The sequence below is a fragment of the Parathielavia appendiculata genome (assembly GCF_033297405.1).
Source record: "Parathielavia appendiculata strain CBS 731.68 unplaced genomic scaffold N657scaffold_1, whole genome shotgun sequence".
In the NCBI taxonomy this organism is placed as follows: Eukaryota; Fungi; Ascomycota; class Sordariomycetes; order Sordariales; family Chaetomiaceae; genus Parathielavia; species Parathielavia appendiculata.
In genome coordinates this window covers 632,343-656,310 of record NW_026944220.1, presented here as the reverse complement: position 1 = coordinate 656,310, position 23,968 = coordinate 632,343, and the positions used below count along the sequence as shown (strand labels likewise).

At 56.0% G+C, this 23,968-nt stretch overlaps 8 protein-coding genes across 8 annotated transcripts; 7 read left to right on the top strand and 1 right to left on the bottom strand.

The window, feature by feature from the left end:
• The first annotated feature begins 969 nt into the window (after positions 1–969).
• On the top strand, positions 970–2,528 carry N657DRAFT_9781 (3-deoxy-7-phosphoheptulonate synthase). The gene is made up of 4 exons (XM_062797617.1): positions 970–1,102; positions 1,186–1,243; positions 1,302–2,204; positions 2,259–2,528. Exons 1-4 carry the CDS (start codon positions 1,097–1,099, stop codon positions 2,417–2,419), a joined length of 1,128 nt encoding a protein of 375 aa, XP_062652020.1. The 5' UTR covers positions 970–1,096; the 3' UTR covers positions 2,420–2,528.
• A 422-nt stretch (positions 2,529–2,950) lies between these two features.
• Positions 2,951–4,463, top strand: N657DRAFT_638678 (uncharacterized protein). The gene is made up of 4 exons (XM_062791641.1): positions 2,951–3,065; positions 3,221–3,378; positions 3,517–3,579; positions 3,649–4,463. The coding sequence occupies exons 1-4, from the start codon at positions 2,991–2,993 to the stop codon at positions 4,325–4,327; spliced, it is 975 nt and encodes a 324-aa protein (XP_062652019.1). The 5' UTR covers positions 2,951–2,990; the 3' UTR covers positions 4,328–4,463.
• A 104-nt stretch (positions 4,464–4,567) lies between these two features.
• On the top strand, positions 4,568–6,795 carry N657DRAFT_667555 (DNA glycosylase; the record flags this gene model as incomplete). Its single annotated transcript, XM_062795410.1, has 3 exons — positions 4,568–6,354; positions 6,500–6,534; positions 6,743–6,795. The coding sequence occupies exons 1-3, from the start codon at positions 4,844–4,846 to the stop codon at positions 6,793–6,795; spliced, it is 1,599 nt and encodes a 532-aa protein (XP_062652018.1). The 5' UTR covers positions 4,568–4,843.
• A 571-nt stretch (positions 6,796–7,366) lies between these two features.
• Positions 7,367–7,890, top strand: N657DRAFT_557370 (Cyanovirin-N; the record flags this gene model as incomplete). Its single annotated transcript, XM_062787957.1, has 4 exons — positions 7,367–7,473; positions 7,535–7,591; positions 7,648–7,766; positions 7,829–7,890. Coding segments are annotated over 4 exons (345 nt in total), but the record flags the coding sequence as incomplete, so codon positions are not given.
• Positions 7,891–8,627: 737 nt separating this feature from the next.
• N657DRAFT_585017 (dehydrogenase-like protein) lies at positions 8,628–10,084 on the top strand. Its single transcript, XM_062789776.1, has 4 exons — positions 8,628–8,767; positions 8,825–9,266; positions 9,331–9,653; positions 9,724–10,084. Exons 1-4 carry the CDS (start codon positions 8,740–8,742, stop codon positions 9,828–9,830), a joined length of 900 nt encoding a protein of 299 aa, XP_062652016.1. The 5' UTR covers positions 8,628–8,739; the 3' UTR covers positions 9,831–10,084.
• Positions 10,085–10,324: 240 nt separating this feature from the next.
• N657DRAFT_585013 (P-loop containing nucleoside triphosphate hydrolase protein) lies at positions 10,325–15,912 on the top strand. Its single transcript, XM_062789775.1, has 6 exons — positions 10,325–10,825; positions 10,890–11,821; positions 11,875–13,634; positions 13,731–14,010; positions 14,069–14,872; positions 14,948–15,912. The coding sequence occupies exons 1-6, from the start codon at positions 10,481–10,483 to the stop codon at positions 15,780–15,782; spliced, it is 4,956 nt and encodes a 1,651-aa protein (XP_062652015.1). The 5' UTR covers positions 10,325–10,480; the 3' UTR covers positions 15,783–15,912.
• Positions 15,913–16,726: 814 nt separating this feature from the next.
• Positions 16,727–18,831, bottom strand: N657DRAFT_676057 (uncharacterized protein; the record flags this gene model as incomplete). The annotated part of the gene is made up of 2 exons (XM_062795868.1): positions 16,727–17,302; positions 17,479–18,831. 2 exons carry the CDS (start codon positions 18,829–18,831, stop codon positions 16,727–16,729), a joined length of 1,929 nt encoding a protein of 642 aa, XP_062652014.1.
• Positions 18,832–22,188: 3,357 nt separating this feature from the next.
• On the top strand, positions 22,189–23,112 carry N657DRAFT_531846 (uncharacterized protein; the record flags this gene model as incomplete). The annotated part of the gene is made up of 1 exon (XM_062787731.1): positions 22,189–23,112. A coding segment is annotated over one exon (924 nt), but the record flags the coding sequence as incomplete, so codon positions are not given.
• Positions 23,113–23,968: the final 856 nt, after the last annotated feature.

The following is a 23,968-nucleotide window of genomic DNA, read 5'->3' as shown; positions in this document are numbered from 1 at the left end:
GTCGGCTCAAGAGTCCCTTTCGCTCTCCTATTCCTTTGTGAGTTGCTTCTCTCAGTGGAATCGCAACTGCGGATTTTTGCTTGGCAGCAGTCGCACGGCACGACGCAAGTTGTAACGCGGTGCATTCAAGTTGCCAGCGTTCTTGGCCCAATTCCGCATCGGGATAGCTTCGCCTCGACGGTAAGTGGAGAAGGAGTGGAGTGTGTTCAGCCCGGTTATTTCAAAGTGCCAAGACGGCGTGGCGGAGCCCTCCGGCCGGCAACGATTCTTTCTTTTCGTTCGACTTGCCGTGTGTTAAGTCTGCCGTGTTAGCTACACACATTTAACGTTAGCACATTTAAAACAGCAGGACGCGTTTCATGAGGATAAACGAGTCAGAATGTCATCATGGGTATCGGATATTTTGAGGTTTACGCTCCTTACCGTGCTAGGGGCCATTCCCTGAGCTCGGGGTAATTGACGAAGAGACTCCAATGGCAGCCTGTCGCTGTCTCAAGGTTGACCGGGACGTCCTTGAGGTTCGAATAGGTTTATGGGTTCCATGATAATGTTCTTTTCTTTCGGTACTCTACTGACAGGCAGTGCATTGTATCCGTCAGAATTTCATTCAAGCGGACAGCACACTGTTGCTTGAGGCGCCGAGTCCGAACTCGGACACGTGGGCGAGCCAGGCACGTCCCGTTCTTTCAAGCTCTATTTTGGCCCAATGTGGGCGAGGGCCAATGGTACCGACTGGTTTATCACACTTGTCTCCCGTGCTGCTGGCCGGCCTATTGGTCGAGCGCATACCGAGACATCTCTCCCTTGGCAGCTTGTTGATGGCCGGTTTGAAGCATCAATGAAGCTTAACATGGCGTTTCTTTCTGATGGCTGCCCCACATTGAGTCATGCCACATGTTTGCCCCTCAAACTCACTGTACCGATCGATAGTTTGCTCCCAACCTGACCGCCATCAGCGAAAAAAAAGTTATTGAACAAATAAGTCCGTTCACCATCTTGATTCTGCTGGCATATTCGTTTTGGCGCGGGTCGACATTCGCTGTTTATACACTCATTGGGTTGAAATCTTGCTTCCTTAGCTGAGAATACCGCCACCATGTCTGTAAGTCGTGCCCAGCACGCTCGGATTGAGCCGCTTCTCTCTGCGATCGCTTGGACTAGACCGACTGATTTACCGGAATACAGACATTCTACATTGAAAACAAGAATGTCGGCAACAAGGCCGAGAGTGAAGACTGGAGGAGTAAGTGGCCGCTTCGCCGCCCCAGGCCACCACCGTGGGCATTAACAATATGGACCAGTTCGCGGCTACAACCCCCTGACACCACCCGACCTGCTGCAGCACGAAATCCCCCAGACGCCCGAGTCGAAGCGGACCGTCCTTCAGGGCCGCGAGGAGGCCGTCGCCGTTGTCAATGGGGTCGACGAGAAGCAGAGGCTATTGGTGGTGATTGGGCCCTGCTCTATCCATGACCCGCAAGCCGCGCTCGAGTATTGCGACTTGTTGCTAAAGGAGAAGGAGAAGCACAAGGACGAGCTGCTGATCATCATGCGCTCTTACCTCGAGAAGCCGCGCACGACTGTGGGGTGGAAGGGCTTGATCAACGACCCGGATATCGACAACAGCTTCAAGATCAACAAGGGTCTGCGGTTGAGCAGGCAGATGTTCGTCGACCTCACCTCCAAGGGCATGCCCATCGCCAGCGAGATGCTGGATACCATCAGCCCGCAGTTCTTGGCCGATCTGCTCAGCGTTGGCGCTGTCGGTGCGAGGACAACCGAGAGCCAGCTGCACCGCGAGCTGGCCAGCGGGTTGAGCTTCCCGGTGGGCTTCAAGAACGGCACCGATGGGAGTCTCACGGTCGCTGTCGATGCCATTGGGGCTGTCAAGCACCCCCATCACTTCCTGTCCGTCACCAAGCCTGGTGTGGTCGCCATCGTTGGCACCGTTGGCAACGAGGACTGCTTCGTGATCCTGCGCGGCGGCACCCGGGGCACAAACTACGACGCCCAGAGCATTGCAGAGGCCAAGGCTGCTCTGCAAAAAGCCGGGTTGCGCCAGCGGCTCATGGTCGACTGCAGCCACGGTAACTCTCTGAAGAACCACAAAAACCAGCCCAAAGTCGCCGCCACGTTGGCAGAGCAAATCGAGAAAGGCGAGGAGGCCATCATGGGCGTCATGATTGAGAGCAACATCAACGAGGGTGAGTGACACGCCCCGGCTCCTGCTTTTCGGTGTCGTGCTAACATGCAGACAGGCAACCAGAAGGTCCCAAAGGAGGGCAAGGAGGGCCTCAAGTACGGCGTCAGCATCACCGACGCCTGCATCGGGTGGGAGGACACGGTCCAGGTCCTCGATGTCCTCGCCAATGCTGTGAAGAAACGGAGAGAAGTGCTGAGCCAAAATGGCAGTGCCTAGCCACACATGAACGGTGGGGTCCACGTCAAGCTGTACATAGATATCGTCCAAAAATCGGCGTTATGGGCATCTGGGAATTGGAAAAGGGGTGTTTTGTCCTGCAAGGGTCTCGCCGTGGCAGTTCGCAATTCGTTTCAGAGGCCGTAGAGTCTCCCCAAGTACATCGCTGATTGTTCCCATGACAGGTATCTTCCGAGGGTGGGTATGACCCGGTCCTTCAAGGACAGTGAAGCAATGTAGCTGTAATGAAACATGTTTGTATGTTGTAAATTACGCACAATTCAATGGGCGAAGAAGCCGAGTGAGGTTGGAGCCGCTTGGGGCAAGTCACCCGAGTCCCCACACCTTTCAGAGCTTGGCGGAAAAACAACGGCCCTGAGCACTGGAGCAGAGCTCGAGGTTCAACCAATGAGAGGGCCAGAGTTCCTAAGAATCCCGATTTTGAGAAACCTGACTGCTTCAATCGCACCCAGCTTGAGCCTGCTACCTCACATCACCGACGGTGGCAGCGAACTGCCTTGTCAAATCCGACCCACGACACGCTCTCTAAGATCCGTAAGGTGTGCCGACCATGCTGGCGAGGTCCTGCCTGCGCTCGACGCGCGCATTTGCCGGCCTGAGAAATGGCGCCGTGCAGATCTCAAAGGTATGTTCGTCGCCGTCCCCATCGCATGATCGCATCGACAACAGCGACACCCCGCTTATCACTCAATTGCGCCCACACCCCCGACCGTCCACTCCAGCCCGGCATCGAAAAAGCCTCTTGTGCACTCCAAGGAGCTAACTGTCCGTGTCCACCAGCGCGCCGCGTCTTCCTCGAGCTCCGGGTCCACCGCCGAATTGCCGCTCCGGTTGAACATCGCTGCCGCCGCCTCTACTGCCCTCGCCGCCGGCTCAATTGCCTGGTACTACCATCTCTACGGACCTACCGCCGACGCCGCAACGCCAGCCGAGGAAGGGTGAGTTGCGCTACCGATGTTTGGCCTACCCTTGCCGTGGACCGAGGCCGTACCGACAGTGTTGCGGCATATTCGGCCAACCACGCCGTCGAGGGGAAACTAGACGAGAGGGAAGACAAATGCTCACTGTCGAGATAGGCTGCACCCCACTCACTACCCCTGGGTTCACCAGCAGTGGTTCAAGACCTTTGACCACCAGGCGTAAGCTTAACCGTCCCACCTCACTGTCATGTGTGTATGTGCATGGCTCACAAAGGCTTTTCCTTGCAGTCTCCGGAGAGGCTTCCAGGTCTACCGGGAGGTCTGCTCCTCTTGCCACTCGCTCAGCAGAGTGCCGTACCGCGCCCTCGTCGGCAGCATCCTGACGGTGGACGAGGCCAAGGCGCTGGCCGAGGAGAACGAGTACGACAGCGAGCCCAACGAGCAGGGCGAGATCGAGAAGCGTCCCGGCAAGCTGTCCGACTACCTCCCGGCCCCCTACAAGAACGATGAGGCGGCCCGCTTCGCCAACAACGGTGCCCTCCCTCCCGACCTCAGCTTGATGGTCAAGGCCCGTCACGGCGGCTGCGACTACATCTTCAGCCTCCTGACCGGTTACCCTGATGAGCCCCCTGCCGGTGCCCAGGTCGGCGCCGGCCTGAATTTCAACCCGTACTTCCCCGGTACTGGTATCGCCATGGCCCGTGTCCTCTACGATGGCCTGGTCGAGTACGAGGATGGCACTCCCGCTTCGACCTCGCAGATGGCCAAGGACGTCACCGAGTTCCTCAACTGGGCCGCCGAGCCCGAGATGGACGACCGGAAGCGCATGGGCATGAAGGTTTTGGTTGTTACATCGGTTCTGTTCGCCGTGAGCGTCTGGGTCAAGCGGTACAAGTGGGCATGGCTCAAGTCGAGACAAGTCAAATATGACCCGCCCAAGGACACCAGCGCCCCCCGTCGTTACTAAAATGACAGGACAAGCTAGAACAACAACACAAGCTTGACCTTTCTTTGTATGTACCATATACTGCGAGGCTCCACCACATTTCTCTATGTGACGTAGACGAAAAGGAAGGTTCGGGAAGCTTTTCGAGCGACGGGAGGTTTCGTTACAGGTCGGGTAGATCCGGGGTTGAGGAGTGTAAATCAAATGTGTCAGTCCCAATCTAGACTTTTTTTCCTTCTTGTTCAGAAACCTTTGATTCCAGTCCCATGCCTTGTTTGACCACGGCCTATTCCAGCACCGGCCAGTCACCCGCCATTCTGTGTCCGAAACATAACTTACCTTAACATTGCAACCCATGGTACTGTACCCATTTGCGAATCTCCCCCCAATCTAACTGCTTGCCTATTCCGACTCACAGACAACCAAGCCGACATTTGCTCTCTTTTTTGTCCAACCATTCCATGATGCGCCTGCTTGTTGCACAACACCCGCCTTCCTGTTAGAGTCTGCACAACCCAATTACATGGGGTAGACAAGATGTCATATCCCACCACAACCTGCCAGCAGCCAGCGGATGATCTACTCTACGGCTTCGACATTCCGGATGAGGATATCAAGAAATTTCTCGGCTCCCTGGTTGCCTCTGGCCAGGCACCGCAAGCTGAGATCAATGCGCTACGGGAGCTGAGTCTCATGCGAGGGGTCGAGGAGTGGGATATGTTGTTTCAGTGCGCCCTGGCGCTCCGTGCGAAGCATGGGGAGTGGAACCAACCAGATGATGGCTCGCGGGGCGAGGCGAGTCTGGTGCCGTTTCTTGACGCGGTTCTCCAGGGTCAGGATGCCTGGAGCGCCGGTTGTACGGCGAGGGACAAAAAAAGGAAGGGGATTCACAAACCGGGGGTGGCGAGGAAAAGAGCGCCAGGAAACGGCGTTTCTCACTTTTGGGAGGAGGATGGTAACACGAGCGAGACAGTCGGACGGAGGCGACGAAGCCAGGAGGACCATTCGCCGTCTGCCCCTCGATGCCCGGGAAGCTGCCAGGATATCCACATCACGGAAGGCATACAGGACGATAAGACCGACGGGGACCTGGGCTGCGTCTTTGTCCAGGAGGCCCAGGATATCGCGCCGGGATTCCACTCTGCCGAAGAAGAAGTCTCTGCTGCAACCAAAGAAATCTCATCATGTCTATTTACGAAGGAGTCGACTACATCAGACGGAGCTGACTCCGAGCACCTTGGGGCACCGAGGGATACTGAAAGAGCAGTCAGAGCCACGGGAGGATCAAAGTCGCCTTTCTTTGGCGCATCGACACCGACACGAGCAAGCCAGTCAAACGCAGGACCAACTCCGCCATCGACGAGAAAGAAACTGCGTCCACCGCGAGGCACCGTCTCCAGCCTCCCAGTTCCCCCTCTCTCCGCCGACCGCTTCGGCTTGATCCAGGAGGAGCTGGCCGACGACCCCTTCTCCCTCCTCATCGCCGTCACGTTTCTGATCCGCACCACCGGCAAGGCAGCCATCCCAGTTTTCCGTCAGCTGATGGAGCGTTTTCCCCTCCCCGAAGCACTCGCGGCCGCGGACCCGGCCGAGATCATCACCCTGATCCATCCCCTGGGCTTGTCAGCTGTGCGGTGTGCGGCCATACAAAAGTACGCCCGCCTGTGGCTAAAGAAGCCGCCAACAAGGGAGGTCCGGTACGGAATCAAGAACTATCCGCAGCCTGGGGACGGGCGTCATGTAAGGGCGGGCGAGGAGTTTGGTCCTGAGGATGGCGGCGTCTGTGCGTTGGATGCCTTCGACAGGGTCTGTCCCATGGTGGACGCTGTGGCGGATGCACGAGACAGGGCGATCGGGTGTGCGTGGGAGATTGGGCATCTCACTCAGGGGCCGTACGCGCTGGACTCATGGCGCATCTTCTGCAGAGACGAGCTGCTGGGCCGGTCGAGGCACTGGACGGGGAAGGGCAGCCTGCCTGGGTTCCAGCCGGAGTGGATGCGTGTTCTGCCCCGGGACAAGGAGTTGCGGGCGTGTTTGCAATGGATGTGGTACGTCTTTCACTTATCCCATCATTTTCTTTCTGTGTATCTTGCGGGGCAAAAATCAAGCGAGGACCCGGCTTGTCCTCACACTCCGAGGTTTCGGTTTGAGACCGGACATCGAGGCCGTAGGCGTGGGCTAATATGTCGACAGGATGAGGGAGGGCTGGGAGTGGGATCCCCTGACAGGTGAGCGGGAACCCCTCCGTGATGATCTGTGGATGGCCGTGGACGAAGGCCGTGTTAGCTATGATGATAGGGGAAATCTGTTGATATTGGACCAGGAATCCGGAGATACTGGGTAGATGCTGTAGACTGTAGTACTGTAAAATTCGATGGTCGTACTCTTCCAAGAGAGGCTCGCTAACAGTAAGTAGTAACCTGGGATGTGCCGCAGGAAACGGGCCCAACCTTGATCTGTGGTCCCTGAATCTGTATCGTGACGCATGAGGTTCTGAACCGGCGTTCTCCATGCGTCTGTAGTTGCGTACTACACGTCACAAAAAGGCAACAGAAAAGCAAGTGCTCACTTCAAAGACTCGGCTGCTCCCCTCACGTCCACCTATTAAACCTAAAGACTTAGAAAACGGAGTTCTCACTGTATCGATCTTAGAGGGGGATCGTGCCCTTTGAGCTTATTTCCAGCCTCAAGCCTTCCAAACCTGGATCCTGTATCTGATTCAGTCCTTCCGTCAAACAGGCAAACCGCCAGGCGGAGTGTAATGACCGTCAAGTTCAAATGGAAGCACCCGCAAAGATCAACTCTGCCTGAGGTTTCCCAGTCCGCTCCTTCCTTGCCATACTTCTCGATCGCCATCTTTCACACCGCTCCACGATAATCCAGGAAAGCGAACCTGCAGCACGGCAACGCTCTGCACTCTCCTCTAGATCCATATCCTTCGTTTTCCAGCCGCGCAAGGAAATCGAAATGAGATCTCTCACCCGGACTGTCGTTTCCGCTGCTCTGGCGGGTTTCGCCCTGACTTCGGTGCGTTCCGAAGAAGCAGTTGAAATTCAGAGCTTCGTTGATTATTGCGCGTATCGTGGTGTGAACCTAACGGGCGACCACTGGCTGGGAGCCTTCTGTCGCAACGATATGACTGCCATCTTCGGTTACAACTACTCCTGGTACGCCTCTTGCTCTAACCCATCCTTTCCCTTGTTCATGGCTGACCGCATGTTTCGGTAGGATCGATCTGGACTATTGCGTGGGCAACAATGGTGGCCAGCTGATACCTTACGAGAAGTGAGCTTGTTGTATCCTACAGTTGGGGCTTCTTCGCTGATGTCTTCTCTTCTAAGCGGCAATTACTCGACGAGCTGCACCAACTGCGGCATCGACTTCGAGATGGAGACTCTGGTGCTCTCCTGCAAATGCATCGACCCGGACGAGAACGAGGCTACATCGTCCCTTGATCTGAGTATGGGACCCCCTTCCAGGTCTGGTCAAGTCAGCTCATATATGCTGATAAGACCAACACAGACACAACCATCTACAATTACAATGGAAGCATCGGTTGCTTCAACCACTTGGGCGACAAGACATGGCGTCGCGACGGGAACTAGATCATGGACTGGCCGGCGTCATAAGACGTCTGGAACGGTCAACCATGTCGAACATTTCGGTAATGTGCCGAAGTCTTCCTCCCCCGGTTATGCTCCGCTTCCAGTCTCAGCCTACACGTGTACACGATAAGTCTGCAACACTCTGAGTATTCTTACGTTACGGCTACCTCAGAGCGAACCGGGTGTTGCTGAACTGGACATGCGTTGCCCTTACTGCAACAACGAGCGCGGTCTGCCCTGGCTCTGGGTTGGCCGGGTGTTAGTTACGCGGTCGTGTATGATGGGGAGTGCCGGAAAGGGGGCCAGCAATTGTGTTGTGTGCACACATGTCCGGTTACATTGTAGAAGCACATGGAACTGGCCTCATGGACCCAATGCGTGAACCGCAGCGTACAAGGCCTGGGTACCGAGGTGCAGGGACGGTGATGGACACAGGCACGTAGGTGGAGCGAGGGCGCGAGTTGGGTCGATTGGCCAAGCTTGATGTCGTTCGTGATGTTCTTGGCCTCTTCACCCAATAATACCCAGCTTTGTTGAGAACGGCCGCTGATTTGACATTGGCTCACAGCGATTGGGACTGGAAATAAGTGTAAGTGTTTGATGATCGCCAAATCCAGAAGAGGAAGGCGGGTCTCACAGCAGCTGTTGCTAATGTCGTCATTGACTTACACAGCTCTTCCTGAACCGGGAAAGCGATGTCATAGCTCCCACTGCTAGTAGAATATCGGAAAGATAAATAAGATCATCAGTCGAACAACCTCAGTTCCAGGAACCAGTGTTCTCGACGTCTTCACTCAAACAAACCATTGCACCTGAAAGCAGTCCAATATGTCGTCCAAGGCTCAGTTCGAGAGTGGTAAGCAGAGCAATGATTCAACTAAAGGATCACCAGCATGTTGACTGATAACAACAGGCCATGAGATTCCGGTCTCCAGCCAAGAGTTTCCGGGCAAGGAGAGCCACATGCCCAAACCCCAACCACTGTTTGACGAAATTCCAACCGACGATGGCAAGAGCCAAAAGTATAAGCCCGCCGGGAAGCTGAAGGGGAAGAAGGCCATCATTACGGGCGGTGACTCGGGCATTGGGCGTGCAACTGCCATTCTCTTCGCCATGGAAGGCGCAGACTCCCTCATTGCCTATCTACCCGAGGAGGAAGACGACGCCCAGGAGACCAAGAAAAGGGTGGAGCAGTATGGACAGCAATGTTACCTTGTGCCCACGGACCTGAGAGACCAGGCAAACTGCAAGAAGGTGGTCGACGAGGCAGTCCGTGTGTTCAGCGGCAAGATCGACATCCTCTTCAACAACGCGGCTTACCAGATGGTGGTGGAAGATATTAAGGACCTCTCCGAGTAAGACGGGATGATACGGGCACAAGCAGCCAGCTCGATAAGGAATGCTAACGGTATGGAATAGGGATCAGTGGCTGAATACCTTCAACACCAACATCCACCCCTACTTCTTCATGGCCAAGTATTCCCTGCCGCACATGAAGCGGGGCAGCACCATCATCAACAACGCCAGCATCAATGCATACATCGGCCGGCCGGATCTCCTGGACTACACGTCAACCAAGGGTGCCATAATCTCCTTCACACGCGGCCTGCACAACCAGCAGATTGGCAAGGGCATCAGGGTCAACTCCATCGCGCCCGGTCCGGTGTGGACACCCTTGATCCCCTCGACAATGCCGGAGAGCGCGCAGAAGCAGTTCACCAGCCCCATGGGGCGGCCATCTCGTATGTATTTCCACGTCCTTTGCAGCTGCTGAACAAAATAGGGAACTGTGGGCTGACGAGCCGGCATCAGAACCGAGCGAGATTGCAGCCTGTGTTGTCTTCCTAGCCTCACCGGACAGCTCCTCGGTCTGTGGGCAGACGATTCATTGCAACGGCGGCAGCTTCGTCAGTAGTTAACGGATAAAGAGGCATGCCGATGGGTCAACAGAGGTCATATGAGGATTGTCGTCACCCATGTGAATTCCAGAAGCAGAAGCAAGAGACAGACAATGGAAACGACATTGGCAAGAAATGCAGAAGTTGCTCTTAGCGCCATTGGTAGCCAGGACTGGATGTGTAATTTTGCTTGGCACACCGTGTAGGACGACCTGGGTCCAGGACCTGTATTAGAAGACAATGGCCACTATGTGTAGGGACAACAAAGATATGAGCTGTGAACGCGAAGCTTACGTGGAAACTAATGGCCAAAATGCGTCTACTTTCAGCATAAGGTAAAGACATATACTTTTAGAGCCCCTAACATATTCCCACCTCGAGGCATATCCCCCGGAACTGTGACACCGTGAGACATGGCTCCTGCACTGTATTTCGCACCAACATCCTCCTGTTCTTGCACCGACTTTTGTTTTTAAACCATGAAATGAGTGTTCCAATGTATTTCTCAGCTTCACATCAACACTTGATTCACACAACACCAAGTATTCACTGCGATGCACGACAAGAGGTTGTCGAAGCCATCACCACTTTCAGGACCCTAACAATAGGGTTGTCACTTCATCTCCGCCTCACAACCACTGCCAAGACAAGTCTCATCAACAGCCGCCAACATGCCAGATTTCGATTTCTTGAATCAACTTGTTGGCCTCACTGCAGTGGCTACAGTGGCCCTGCTCACGGTGCCTACGCTGGTTCATTCCTGGAAGACGAGCAGGCACTTCAGAGGAGGGTACATTCAATTTGGCGGAGACGAAGGCACCTATGAAGATCGCGATGGAATCGCCACCGAGGACTCGATCCGGGCCTACACGGACACCCGACCCAGGGTCACTGCGTGGCTCTGCACGATTATCGGTCTGGGGGCATCCATTGCTGCTAGGATCTCGCTCCTGAAAGGCGCCCACGACACCAATGTCATCAATGAGTTGGTCGCTTGGACGGAGCCAGCGTGCTGGGTAGGACAATCTCATCTGTCTCTCACCGCCTCGAAATATGGGTGCTTGGCTAACCTGTCAACAGGTCTTCTTGTGCTTGCAGTGTGCTGTGCTCCCTTCCAAACATCAACACAGAGGAAAGTTCCCGTTGACAATCTTTGGCCTCCTGTCGTCGTTGCTGGTTGGTGTTTCTGTCGCCCTTCGCCATGGATACGAAGCCCTCACTTCACTCCACGGCCCGGAAAGAGACACGACGGCAACGGCGCTGGGAGGTCTCTATCTTCTTCAATTTGTCTCGGCCATGACTGCGACGTGTGGTTTTGCAGCATTTCCCCGCCGTCCGGACGTCTACGACAATGCCAGGCTCGTTGACCAGCAACATACCCTTTCCCTATTGTCCAGGTTCACTTTCACCTGGAACCGGGGTATCTTCAACATCACCGAGGAGAGACAGATGAAAGTCCAAGACATTCCGAATCTCGACTTTGCCACCCGATCGAGAAATCTCCAGGCCAAGTTCCTCGGGAGGCACGCCAAGGGCCCCCTCTGGAAACAGCTCATCAAAGCTCATGCTGGGGAGCTCGCGCTACAGTGGACATTGACGCTCTTCATTGCCCTCCTGGCACTGTTTCCACAGGTTGTCCTATACAACTTCTTGTCCAGGATCGAGCGGAGCCAGCAGCGCAAATCCTCAGACCCGACCGTGTTTATTTGGGTTTTTGGCTTGCTGCTGAGCCAGGTTCTTCAAGTTGGGGTCAACAACTGGCTCAAGTGGATCACTGCCAGCCGGCTTGAGATCCCAGTGAACGCACTTCTGCAGTCCCTCGTATTTTCCAAGGCTCTCAAACAGTACGAGACGGCTCCTCCTGGCCAGGATGCGGATAAGAGCAGCAATCCAGCCAGTCAGGACGGCCCGAATGACACGGTCAGGGAAACAAGCAGAGAGCAGAATGGTAGTGCGAAAGGCAAGAAACCCAAGACCCGGCAGTCGGTGATCAACCACATGAAGCTCGATAGGTATGCTTTACATTCAAATAGTCCGCTCTCTTCTGTTTTTAACTCCTCTGCAGTGGCCGAGTAACCATTTTTTGCTCCTACAATAATAATTTTCCCATGGCCATCTTCAAGCTCATACTTGCAGGCGGCTTTGCCGTCAGTTTGATGGGCTGGATGCCCGTGGTGTGCGGCCTGGCCGCCGGGTCTCTGATGGTCCCCATAAGTTCGATGCTGTCGAGAAGGTACACCAAGCTGCATTTCGGCCTGATGAAGTTCCGTGATGGGAAGGCCCATCTCTTGACAGAGGCGCTGCAAGGCATGCGTCAGATCAGATACTCGGCACTCGAGCAACACTGGGAAACCAAGATACTGGCATCTCGTAACGAAGAGCTTAGGCAATACTGGAAGGTTGCTCTCTGGCAGTGTCTAGTGGTCTTCTGCGTCAATCTTGGCCCACTGCTGCTCGCGAGCGTTACCTTCTCCATCTACGTCTGGCAAAACGGCACGCACATTCGGGCCTCCATTATTTTCACGTCGCTCGGTCTCTTCGACCAGCTCGACGAGGCCGTCTCACTCCTGCCCCTTTTGCAAATGTACTTGCTTGAGGCATGGACCAGCGCCGTGAGGCTAGAGAAGTACTTTAACCAGTCGGACAAGGAGCCCGTGGCAGAACCGGCCGATGCCATCGCCTTTGACAATGCCACTGTGGCGTGGCCAAGGATTCAGGACACCGACAAGTCTGAAGGGGATGGAGAACAAGAACGGCGGGAATTTCACTCAATGCTTAGAGACGCGACCCTCGACTTCCCCATCGGCAAGCTTAGCGTCATCACTGGAAAGACGGGCTCAGGGAAGAGCCTTTTGCTCGCGGCGCTCCTTGGCGAGGTTAAGATTCTGGCGGGTTCCGTTCGCATGCCCCGGCTTCCCGAGTTCGATGACAACCCCAAGTACATCCCTAAGCCCGAATGGATCATCCCACAATTGACTGCGTTTGTCTCGCAGACACCGTGGATTGAGGGCGGTACTGTGAAGGAGAACATCTTATTCGGTCTTCCTTTCGTCGAAGACCGATACCGCAAGGTCATCGAAGCCTGCGCTTTGGAGAAAGATATTGAGCTTCTGGTCGATAGCGACGAGACAGAAGTCGGACCTAAGGGCGTTACTCTCTCCGGCGGCCAGCGTTGGCGCGTAGCCCTCGCTCGGGCTCTGTACTCCCGTGCAGGCATTCTTGTGCTCGACGACGTCCTGAGCGCGGTGGACGCGCATGTCGGCCGGCTGATAGTCGACAGAGCACTCACTGGAGAGCTTGCTCGAGGAAGGACTCGCATCCTGGCCACTCATCATGCCGAGCTTGTTATGCCTTATGCGAGCTATCTGGTCTGCCTCCGCAGTGGTGAGGTTGAGTCTGCTGAGCTCTTACCCCAAATAGGGGCGAAAGCCGTCATGGTGGAGGAAGCTGAGCAGGATACATCATCCGGACCGCCGGCAAAATCCGCAGCAGATACCAGAGACGGCCCTTCTGCTCCGGTTACGTCGAACAAAGCCACAAAAGACGAGGAGCGAAGAGAGTCGGGACATGTCAAATGGAGGGTCTACAAGGCCTATTTCAAGGCCAGCGGTGGCGTGATCGCTTGGCTCGTTGGAATATCGATCCTTCTCGTCACTCACGCCCTGACCGTTGCCCGAGCCTGGAGCTTGAAGGAGCTGTCGCAGCAGGCGGCATCTGAGACGGCTCACTTTGCTTCGCAAACAGCGCGAATCATCAACTCTCTGGCGTATACAGATGGGTTCGTTTCGCACAAAGCTTCAGGCTCCGAGCACGGCGTCTTCTTCTGTGAGTTCTAGCCCCCGCCGTTCATGTCCCGCTTTAACCTTGCCAGCACCCGCCAATGTGCTCTCTGTCTTTGCTCTGGCTGACTTCTTAACCTAGGGTTGACCGCGTACGTTGTTATCGAATTTGTCATGCTCCTGGTTCAGGTGACCCGGGTCTTGACCATTTTCTTCATCGGCTTGAGGGCCTCCACGGAGCTGTTCCAGCGCATGACGCGTGCTATCCTCAGGGCCCCCTTGCGCTGGATAGATACCGTCCCGGCAGGCCGCATCCTCAATCGTTTCACGACCGACACTTTCGCGGTCGACAGGCGCCTGTCCAGCCAGACCTTCTCTTTTCTTCGGAACCTCATCTTTCTGGTTGTCATCATATCCTCAAGGTACATCCGCATGTCCTAATTGTCTCGTGGCATTTGCGTGGCTAACCAGTGGCCATAGCCTGTCTGTGTCGGTCTACGTGATCTTCTTTGGCGTATTTCTCTTCGTCCTCTACATGCGTGTTGCGCGTGAATACATCAGGGCTGCCCGCGAGGTCAAGCGGATCAACTCAGTCTCCCACTCACCCATCTACGACCAGTTCAGCTCCGTCCTTTCCGGCCTGTCCACCATCCGTGCGTTTGATCGTACCAGGTTCTATATGAATCGCATGTACGGACTCATCGACAACAGCTCCAAGGCGTCGTGGATGCTGGAGCTGTCGAGTCGCTGGATGGCTTTCCGAATGGGGGTGCTCGGGGCCTTGTTCGTCAGTGTGGTCGCCAACGCCGTGGCCTTCAGCCGCGTCGATGCTGCCTTGGCCGGCTTCAGCTTGGCTTTTGCCTTGCGGTATACCAGCGCCCTGACATCGCTTCTCCAGTCCATGACGTCGGTGGAGCTGGGATTCAACGCTTGCGAACGAGTTCTGGAGTATGCCGAGATCGAGACCGAGCCTGACGGCGGTAAGGACGCCCCGGCCGCGTGGCCGACAGAAGGGAGGATTGAGGTGGGCAACCTGACGGTCCGCTATGCGGCGGATCTCCCACCGGTTTTGAAGAGTCTCAATTTCAACGTGGGGGCTGGTGAACGAATTGGCATCATCGGCCGGACGGGTGCAGGAAAGTCAACTTTGGCCGCGGTTTTCTTCCGCTTGCTCGAGCCTGTGGAGGGTTTCGTACGTATAGACGACGTGGACATCTCGACGCTGAAGTTGTCTCAGCTGCGGAGTAGGCTTGCGATTATTCCGCAGGACCCTTTTCTCTTCTCGTAAGCAAACCACTGACTCCTTTTCCAGACCTTTGCTTTAAAGGCTTCGTACCGTTTGCTAACGCGAGTTTGCAGGGGCACCCTTCGCTCGAACCTTGATATCGAGGGCACCATGGACGACTGCGAATTGCTGGAGTCACTGAAGCGTGTCCATCTGATTGAGACCGTTGAGGACTTTGAGCCTCCGGTTGTCCCCTTTTACACCGACGATGCTACCGCAAGCACCTCGGCCTCAGCTGTTCTCCCTATCATGGACTCGGAGACAGCCACACAGGCATCGACTGAAGCCGAGCGCGGGCCGCAGCTTGCCCAAGACAGCTCCAACATCTTCACGAACCTCTCAACGCCCGTCAGCACGGGAGGCGCCAACCTGTCACAGGGCCAGCGCCAGCTTGTCTGCCTTGCCCGGGCCCTCCTCAAGCGGCCCAAGATTGTTGTGCTGGACGAGGCCACCAGCGCGGTGGATCGCGGCACCGACAGCAACATCCAAGAGTCGCTGCGCAAAGAATTCGCGGCGAACGGGTGCACTGTGCTGGTTATTGCCCACCGGCTGTCGACAGTTGCTGATTTCGATCAGCTGCTCGTGCTGGAGAAGGGCCGTGTCGCCGAGATGGGGACTCCGAGGGAGCTTCTGCTGGCGGGCCTGACGCGGGCGGCCGCGGATGCGCAGCGGGTCGCCAGGAATAACAATGCGAATGAGGATTCTCCCGAGCGCGATGGCCATGAGAGCACATTGCAGAGCGAGACCGGTGCGGAGGTTGATGGCACGGGGGCTTTTTGGGAATTGGTGCAGAAGAGCGCCGAAAGGGATAAGCTCCTGGAGATGATTTTGGGCGAGGAAAAGGATATGCTGATGGAAGCCATCTCTGGTAAAGACGAGAAGAGGAAGGGTACCTCGCAAGTGGCTTGAACTTCATTGTTGGGCTGGCGTTCCGGCATAGACAGAACCAGTGTTGCATTGCTACTTGTAGGTATAGATCTGTAGAATACCATCCCTGCCGGGGAAAGCCGGTCTAATTGACAAACACTTAAACTGTTTACAATGAAGGAATGGTATATGCTCCGGTTATTGATTTCAAGTGGCCCTGATTCCTAACTTAATGTAAGAGCAGAAAAAAGCACAGAGCGGACCAACTCCCTGACACACCCTCCGAGCACCTAGTTCTTTGCTGACTTTTTGGATCCTTGCGGCACCAGACACGACAGGCTTCACTATGACATGCAGGAGGCGTGCTTTTTGATGGTGGTTCATACAATACAGCTGCTGCGAGAAGCTTATTCTACATGCAGAAAGAAAAGAAATGAAAGGTGAACGGGGCGACCAGCAGTTGTTTCCCTCAGCCTCTGCAAGCAGAACAATGTCTGACATGTCTCCAGCAACACGACAGCTGGCATCAATGCCTTTCTCCCGTAACACTCCGCCTTCTTTTCCCCTAGGCTTCTCTCCTTCCGTAAAGACCAAATGAGTAGCACCGGTGGAAATGTCAGCCTTTCGACGTCAAAAGAGGGCAGATAGGCAAGTACCTGCCGGTGAGTATCGATGCCGAAAGCCCAAAGTCCGATGCTCCTGATAGTGAGCAAGAGGTGTCCCCAACCCGAGAAGGTGCAGAGGAATAAAAGCCCGAAGAGAAAGAATCGCTGTAAAAAAAAAAAAAAAGACCATTGCCGATACAATGCTGGACGCAAGACGTTGAATCAAGGATCTCTTTCGCGAATGCCGATATTCCTTTCGCCTGATATTCCATCCTCGGAAAGACTCCAACTCGCTGTCACTGTCCAGCGAAGCTTTGTGCCGGGCTGTTCTCGAATGGTGAATATACACGATGGGGGTGCGAAGTGAGTGCACGAAAACATTCACTCCTCAACCACCTCCTCACCCTCCTCAACCATCACGACGCTGCGGTTCTCAGAACGAGCATCATCCTCACCAGCAGACTCCGCACGACAAGCATCAATGGCATGGTTGCCATGACCAGTCACCTCATCCCACTGGCCCTGAGGAGCCGGAGTAGGGAATTGAGCAAAAGGCGTGTGGCCCTTAATCAGGACCGGAGTCGGAGCCCGGAACTGGTACTGGCCATGCTGGGAGTTGTAGGCCGCCGAGTGCTGAATCCGGAACTGGCGATCACGCTCGTTGATGAACCATCGCACCGTCTGTGAGTCGTCCCGGATAAAAACACGCGTGCGCCGCACCTCCAGGACGTCCCACAGCAGGCCGATGGCGTAGACCCGGCGGTTCTCGTGATTCATCAGACGCAGCAGCAAGGGGTGGTACGTCCAGGCGTTGATCATCTCGTCCAGCGTCGTGCTGTCTTGACGGGCGTGCTCCATCTCGGCCTGGTTGTGTTCGTTGTAGGGGTGGTAGGCCGGGTTTGAGCGTGCTCTGGGGGGACAGGGGCCTCCGGCGCCGTAACATTGGTAGTGCGCGTACTGGATGGAATACGACGGGTTAGTTCAGATGTAATTCTCGCGAGACTGGCCGCGGTTTGCTGTCACGGACGCCGAGACCCGGAGATAGACGCCAAGACACCAAGGTGAGCGCCGAGCCGTGGACGATGGGATCGCGGCCATAGTTAAGGGGGGCTAGGATGAGAAGAACAACTTACCCCCTGATATTCGTGGTAGCCATGGGGCGGGTAGCCGGGGGGAGCAGGCGCGTGCGAAGGGAACTGGCCATAGCCAGGGGCCGGGTACTGAGGTGCAGGGTACGAATTGTACACAGAAGGGCTTCCCTCCCGGCCATATTGAGGAGCCATGGTCTGCCAGTTACCGGCCCAGTGGTCCGGAATCTGGGTGCGCGCACGCCGAGGGTCGAGGTTGGGGCGGTTCCCGTACACCCAATCGTAGATGTTCAGGATGATGCGGTCGTGCTCGATGTCTGCGGCTGTAGGGGCAGGCCGGTGAGCCAAGGGCTGACGACTCAAGTCTTCGCCGACCAAAGGGGAAGACGTGTGCTCGCGGCCAGTGCGAACGTGGCTAAGTGGGCGACCAGCGGTGCCTTGCTCGCGTTGGTTGCCGCGGCGAAGGAGCGGGTCGTTTACTTGCTCGGCGTGCCCCTTTTTCTTGTAAACATCGCCTTCACCGTCCTGCTCCTCGTCCTCATGCTCTTCATCGTACCCATCACCATCGTCACCAAAGCGACCGCGAGAGGAATGCCGAGCAGTTCCGTTCAGGCTCAGCATGACCCTAGCAGCTGCCTGTCGGACACTCGGGCGGGCTCTGGGGGCTGCCGTGGTCGGCTCTAGTGTGCCATGCTGAGCGGGGTTGTGAGGGGCCTGGCGATGAGGGAGAGACTCCTGTCTATGGACGTCGCGGGCAGCTGATGGATTAGGAAGAGCTTCATCAGGTTGATGGCGAACATTGGCAGGCGCGGGAAACCGACGGCGGCCGGGGCCAGAATTGAGGAAGCTGGCGGCGTCGTCAATGGAGGCGTCATCATCATCATCGTCTTGGCGCGACTCAGTCGCCATGTTCAGCTTGCGACGACGCGGCGCTGGGGTTGATGGCTCAGCGCTGGAGGCGGCCGGAGCAGGACGCTTGGAGCCACGGTTGTTGGCTGCTTTCTTGAGGGACCAGTCACAGGCGTCCGCATCGATGAAGTGGCTGCGGTTGGTGTGCCACTTCCGCTGCCGAGCGCAGTCCTCGCACATGCGGAGGGAGCATGCGGAGCAGACCTGGAGAGTGCCAACGGAGCGACCGTTGCACCAGTCGCACTTCTGAACCCGACCATACTTGGGGTTCCAGTCCCGGTGGATGCGAGTTGCGTGGCTGGCGAGCTCCTCGAGAGGCGGGGGACCTTGGAAAGCCATGGGCGGCGCTGGAGGGTTCTGTTGCCCGTCGTTGACGGTGGAATTGTCGGTGGTGTTCTGGTTTGTGGAAGAGTTGTCGCCAGACTCAGCGGCATGCGATGTATTCTTTCTCGAGGACGAGACTTTCGCCGGAGCGACGTTGTCACTCATTTTGTCGGTCATTTTTGACGAGAATGATGGCGCAGGAGAGTGTTGAGGCAAGATCGAGAGGGCAAGAAAGCGAAGAGAGCAAGAGAAGATGCTGTAGATTGTTTGAGAAGGCTGATCAAGTGGGTTAGAGGTGGATGTTGATGTGTTGTGGGAGAGATGTTTGAGAGAGGGAGAGGCGGCCGGTTGTGGGAAAAGAGGAGGGTTTAAAGTAGGCCAGTAGGGAAGAGCAGCGATCTCAACTGACGTGACCACAGCTTGCCCCTGATAACCAGAGTGCGTGGGATACAACGGAGCGAACAAGGAAGACACTTGGGATGACAGCGAAGTCGAACAACCCCACGCGCACACCTAGCCGCGCGTAAATGGGACGAGTTGCGAGTGACTCGCCCTCTGATTCACTCCAGATGGCAGCCACCGCCGCAGTTTCGGACAGTTTGCTCGTTGACTCCGATATACCGGAGGTATGCCTGGTCAACGGTCAGTCTTTTTCGGCGATTATCGCCCGCACTCTGTCGGAATACTGCCCATTACCGCAAGGAAGCCTGCCAATGGCCCTCGCAGTTCGACTTCCACCAGCAAGGCACAATCACCAGAAGCACTAGCGGCGCTTCAACCACCTACACAGCCCCCACTCCTCCAAGATATGATATGTGTAATACTCACCCCACGCCCGGAGCCTTCAAGTTCGGATGGGGACGTTGTTTCGGCTGGAATACGTGGCCACATCGGCGGAAGGGTTGCACCTGATGCCCTCTCCATCTCTACAACAACAAAGAACAGAGGAAGGCTGAGTCATAGTTTTCTCGAAAACCAGTTGACTGCGGATGATAGACCGTGGTACCTCTGACATGGCCATGATGACTCTCTCGGTTTGAAGAGATGGAAATACAGGCCAAGCAGAGACACGGGTCGTTGTAGGGCTCTGAATCGGCAGTGAAGAAAATGACATGTGCCCTTCTCCTGGCAAGTCTGTCAGTGATGGATGAGAAGAAGGTGAGGGAATTGAGTTAACAAGTCAAGTTCATGGAGTCTTCGACTTCAGGCATCTGGGACCAGTATGACTATATGGAGGAAGCTGTGGATGTAGATATATAGAAAATATTTCTACATCGTACCATTGAACACTTATTTTAGTTCAACAAAGTCTGGAGCATCACCGGCCACTCGGACGGCATGCGCTCGGCCAGGTGTCTCCGGGTCGGCACTCGGCGGACGTCTCCAAAGCCCGCGTCGATCAAGGGAGTTTCGGAGCCGCAACAGGGACAGACTCCTGACCAGCTTGGATAGGGGTCCAAAGTGGAGCAGCGCGCCAAGAAGTGACCTGCGCTTTGTCGAGCTTCTGGGTCTCGTGTCACAGCAAGCCGTTTCGCTATCCGATCCAATCATTGACAGCGTGCTTCCCGCCTCGCGTAGCCACTGGACAATGAACTTCCATTGGGCCCGCCACTAATCACGTCCGCGTCGCGTCCCTTTCGTGACGACGCGTTTCCCGCCCACTGCCTTTTCTCGCCCACCTCTCGCCCGCCTCTCTCCAAGTCTGCCCCGCGAAGCAACTGGGTGTGAGGCGGATAGTTGGGACACCGCAAAGCCCGTCGTGGTGTCAGGACCGGTTACATGACGTATGACTGCACCACACATTGAAGAAAGCCAAATACAGACGACTTCCAATGTTCTGGGATTCCTGCAGTGGTGTGCTTGACTTCAAAGCCAAGCTCCCGACCACTCTCGAGTCACTCTAGATTACTCCGTTGAGAGCCAAGGAAAGAGTTTCTCGAGCTACCCGGCATCAAGACTGGTCTTTACCTACTTTGTACAAGCCAAAGCTCGACAAACGGAGAACACCCACCATGCCCTGAACAAGACGATCACGTACTAGATGGGAGTAATAGATTCGTTAGTGACTGGCCATCCTTCCTGTTCCTGCATTTCCAAACCGCTTGGCAAGCCTCGTTCTGTGTCACCAGGACACGGACCTGGCGAACCAACCCGCCGGGCTACTGCTCCCGCCCTTCTCAAGATCATGACGTGAGCCTCGTCATGATCAGCAGTTGCGCCTTACTGCCCTGGCCTCGTGTTTCATATGCGCCAACCGGACGACTCGCGGGCGAAAAGCAAAGAGCAAAAGGCACAGTGCATAGATAGAACTGAACTGACGTAGGAGCTGAATGTCTCGTGTGTTCCAGGCGGGCAAACAGGCAGCCAGAAATAGATAGGAGTGCTTTCTATGTGCGCTCGGAATAGCACTCCTAGAAGCAGTTTCGTTAACTTCTTTGTGACGATGCAAGGTGACGCAAGTGGGAGGGCAAACCAGGCTGACCACCTCGTAGAAAAAGCTGGGATATAACCCACGACCCGGGCGAGCCGGCAGACCAGGTACCTTACTCCTACCCACCAATCTATGTAGAAGGAAGTGAGGGAGGCCCCAGACAATCGTATGCAGGTTTGACTTTTCAAGTGCAATGTCACTCGTTTGCCGGTGACTAGGCGAAGCAATGAGTAGAAACTGCAAAGGGAGAAGAGAAAGATGAATCATGAAACATGCTTTTTTTCACAATCTGTGCTTCTCTGGCATCTGCCTGTGGTGGCATTATCACCCCACCGGCTTCCCGATCGACTGCCGGGGACAGGGGTTGATGCTCAAGGGTAGGTACGTGGGAGACATCCATCGCAGACATTGGCTGAGATGCCTCATACTGTGCGTCTCCCGCAGCAACGAGGAGCTTGAAAGAAGAAGGGCGCCCATATTTGTCAATTCTCCGTTAAGTGCTTGCATGAGAGGGAACGGTGGGGCGAGCCGAAAGAGGGGCACCTGCGTCGCCCAGGTTGATCGTCATTGGTCAGCCCGGTCTGCGCATTACCTGGGATGCCCTGTCCATCCGTCATGTGGCCCACTTTTAGCGCACCGGCTAGGCCAGGACCTGCTCTTATTAGGCGCATTATTCCTCTGGTCGCCTCTCTGGGACCCCGAGTGGAGGATTTCCTCTTCACCTTTTCACGGTCTGCGCCCACACCTCGCACCACTTGCGCACTACACGCAGTCTTGCGATCGCACGCATCGTCGCTGCTTTTGACGAGATTATCAGATCGACATCGCTATCAGCTGCAGCGAACTTGTTTCTATCGTTGGCTTCTGCGACCGTTCTCCAACCTTGTCCACAGCCAACGGCGCATTACTCACGGCTGATCGCAAACAACCCAGTTCCAGGCGCACAACCTATTCTGGCCGCAACCAAACCGCGCCGCGTCTCACAGTCACCTCCTAACGCCTGCTCTACGATCACATACTGACAATAATTCGCGTGTCGAACTCGAGAGCGAACACCCGCCATGTTGCTGCCGTCGGCGCTGCCGTCGGCTCTGCCGTGCGACTCCTCGCAGACGCCGCCCTTGACTCGTCTGCAGTCGGCGCTTCTCGCTTCCCCACCAGGAAGCCCTCCCCAGCTCTCGACACAGACAGCCATCGGCAACATCTTCTCAACTTGTCGATCCCTACAATCTCTCCTCGCCAATCCGGCGCCACCGTCAGCCGTCGCACAAGAGCCCGTCACCCCTCCAGCTTCGTCGCACCCCCAATTGCCCAGCCCTCCACTGGCGCATGCACCATCCCCGCTTAAACTACGCCTGCGCTCGCGCAAGGCCGACACAACAAGCACAACGGGCGATTACGGCCCGGCAAGGAAGCGCATCGTGAAACGCACCGTGGCCGTCGCGCAGCAGCCACCAAGGGGCCCCAATAAGCGCCGGCGCGCGGTAGAAGACGACATGGGACGGTACAACCAGAACGGAGACGACAGCGACATGGAGCAACACGAGCGAGTACCCGACAGCGTCCTGGACCCGGGGCACGATAACCAAGAAACCGAATCCCACAACAACAACAACAGCCTAGCCCTGCACACACCCAAGCGCTCGCGCATCGCGCCCGAAGTCCTCCCGCTCGGCCTGGACCGATCCGATTACCACAGCCTACATTCGTCCTTTTCTTCCGACTACAGCAACAGCGTTCCCGAGACCCTCAGCGAGGACGCGCACAAGCAAGGCACCGAGGTGGTGGTGGAGGCGGACGGCGAGACGTGGAGCACCGAGGAGGACCGCATCCTGGTCGAGCTGGTGCTCGAGAAGCTCAAGCTGACCAAGTCGGACTGGCAGGACTGCGCCCGCAGCCTGGGCAAGGACCGCGGTAGCGTTGGCAGGCGGTGGAAGAGCCTCATGATTAACGGGGATGTCGGGCTCAAAAGGACCAGTCATCGCCGCGCCAGGATACATGGGACGTGGCGGTGATTTTCTTCTTTGCTTTCTGTGCCTCAGAGGAGTAGATTGTTCTTGGGTGATTGATGTGTTATTGTACTTGTATTATTAATATGGGCCTGTGGCTACCTACCTACCTACCTACCTGCCTACAGGAGACGGGCTGGCGTTTCTATGATCTGGTTACACGGAAAGGGCCCGGAGGGTGGACATGGAATCAGGCTGGGGCGTTGAGTTTGGGATAAGGGATGAGGAATGAGGAGTCTGGATCTGGCGACATTTTTGTCATGATACCATCCCGCAGGCTGGCATCCGGCCTTTCGTACCACTGATACAGCATGATTTCCCAATGTAGATGGTTAACGGCCACACTTGCATGCTTTTAAGCTGGTCTACATCGTTTTTCTCACCCACCCGTCTCACCGAAGTCACCCTCACTGCTTGACCTCAAGCCCCTCGGTGTAACACACTCAACCTTGCGGTGAAGGACGGCTGAGCCTTCAGTCAAGGGATGTGATCCCGATCCCCTACGCGGCACCTCACAAACCCAGGGATAGCGGAACTGGGCAAATTCGGTGCCGTCGTGGCAGAGCAGGGTGAGGTAAGGACGGCGGGGTCAAGAACACCTTGGATTCAGGAACAGGCGTGTGAGGGGCCAAGAAGGTCTGTACTACGGATTGGCCGTGCCTTGCTTGTGTTGCGCAACGGCCAGCTGAACCCAGAGCAGCCATGGACGTACACGTGCACAGGAACTCTGGAGACCAAACATTGTCCGTGAGGCCTTGCGTGGACTCGCACCTATCGCAATCCCGTCCTTGACTTGACTCCCACCACGGCGGGATGGGTGGGGAAATGGATGTTTGTGGGGGCGGGGGTAGGGAAAGGCCTG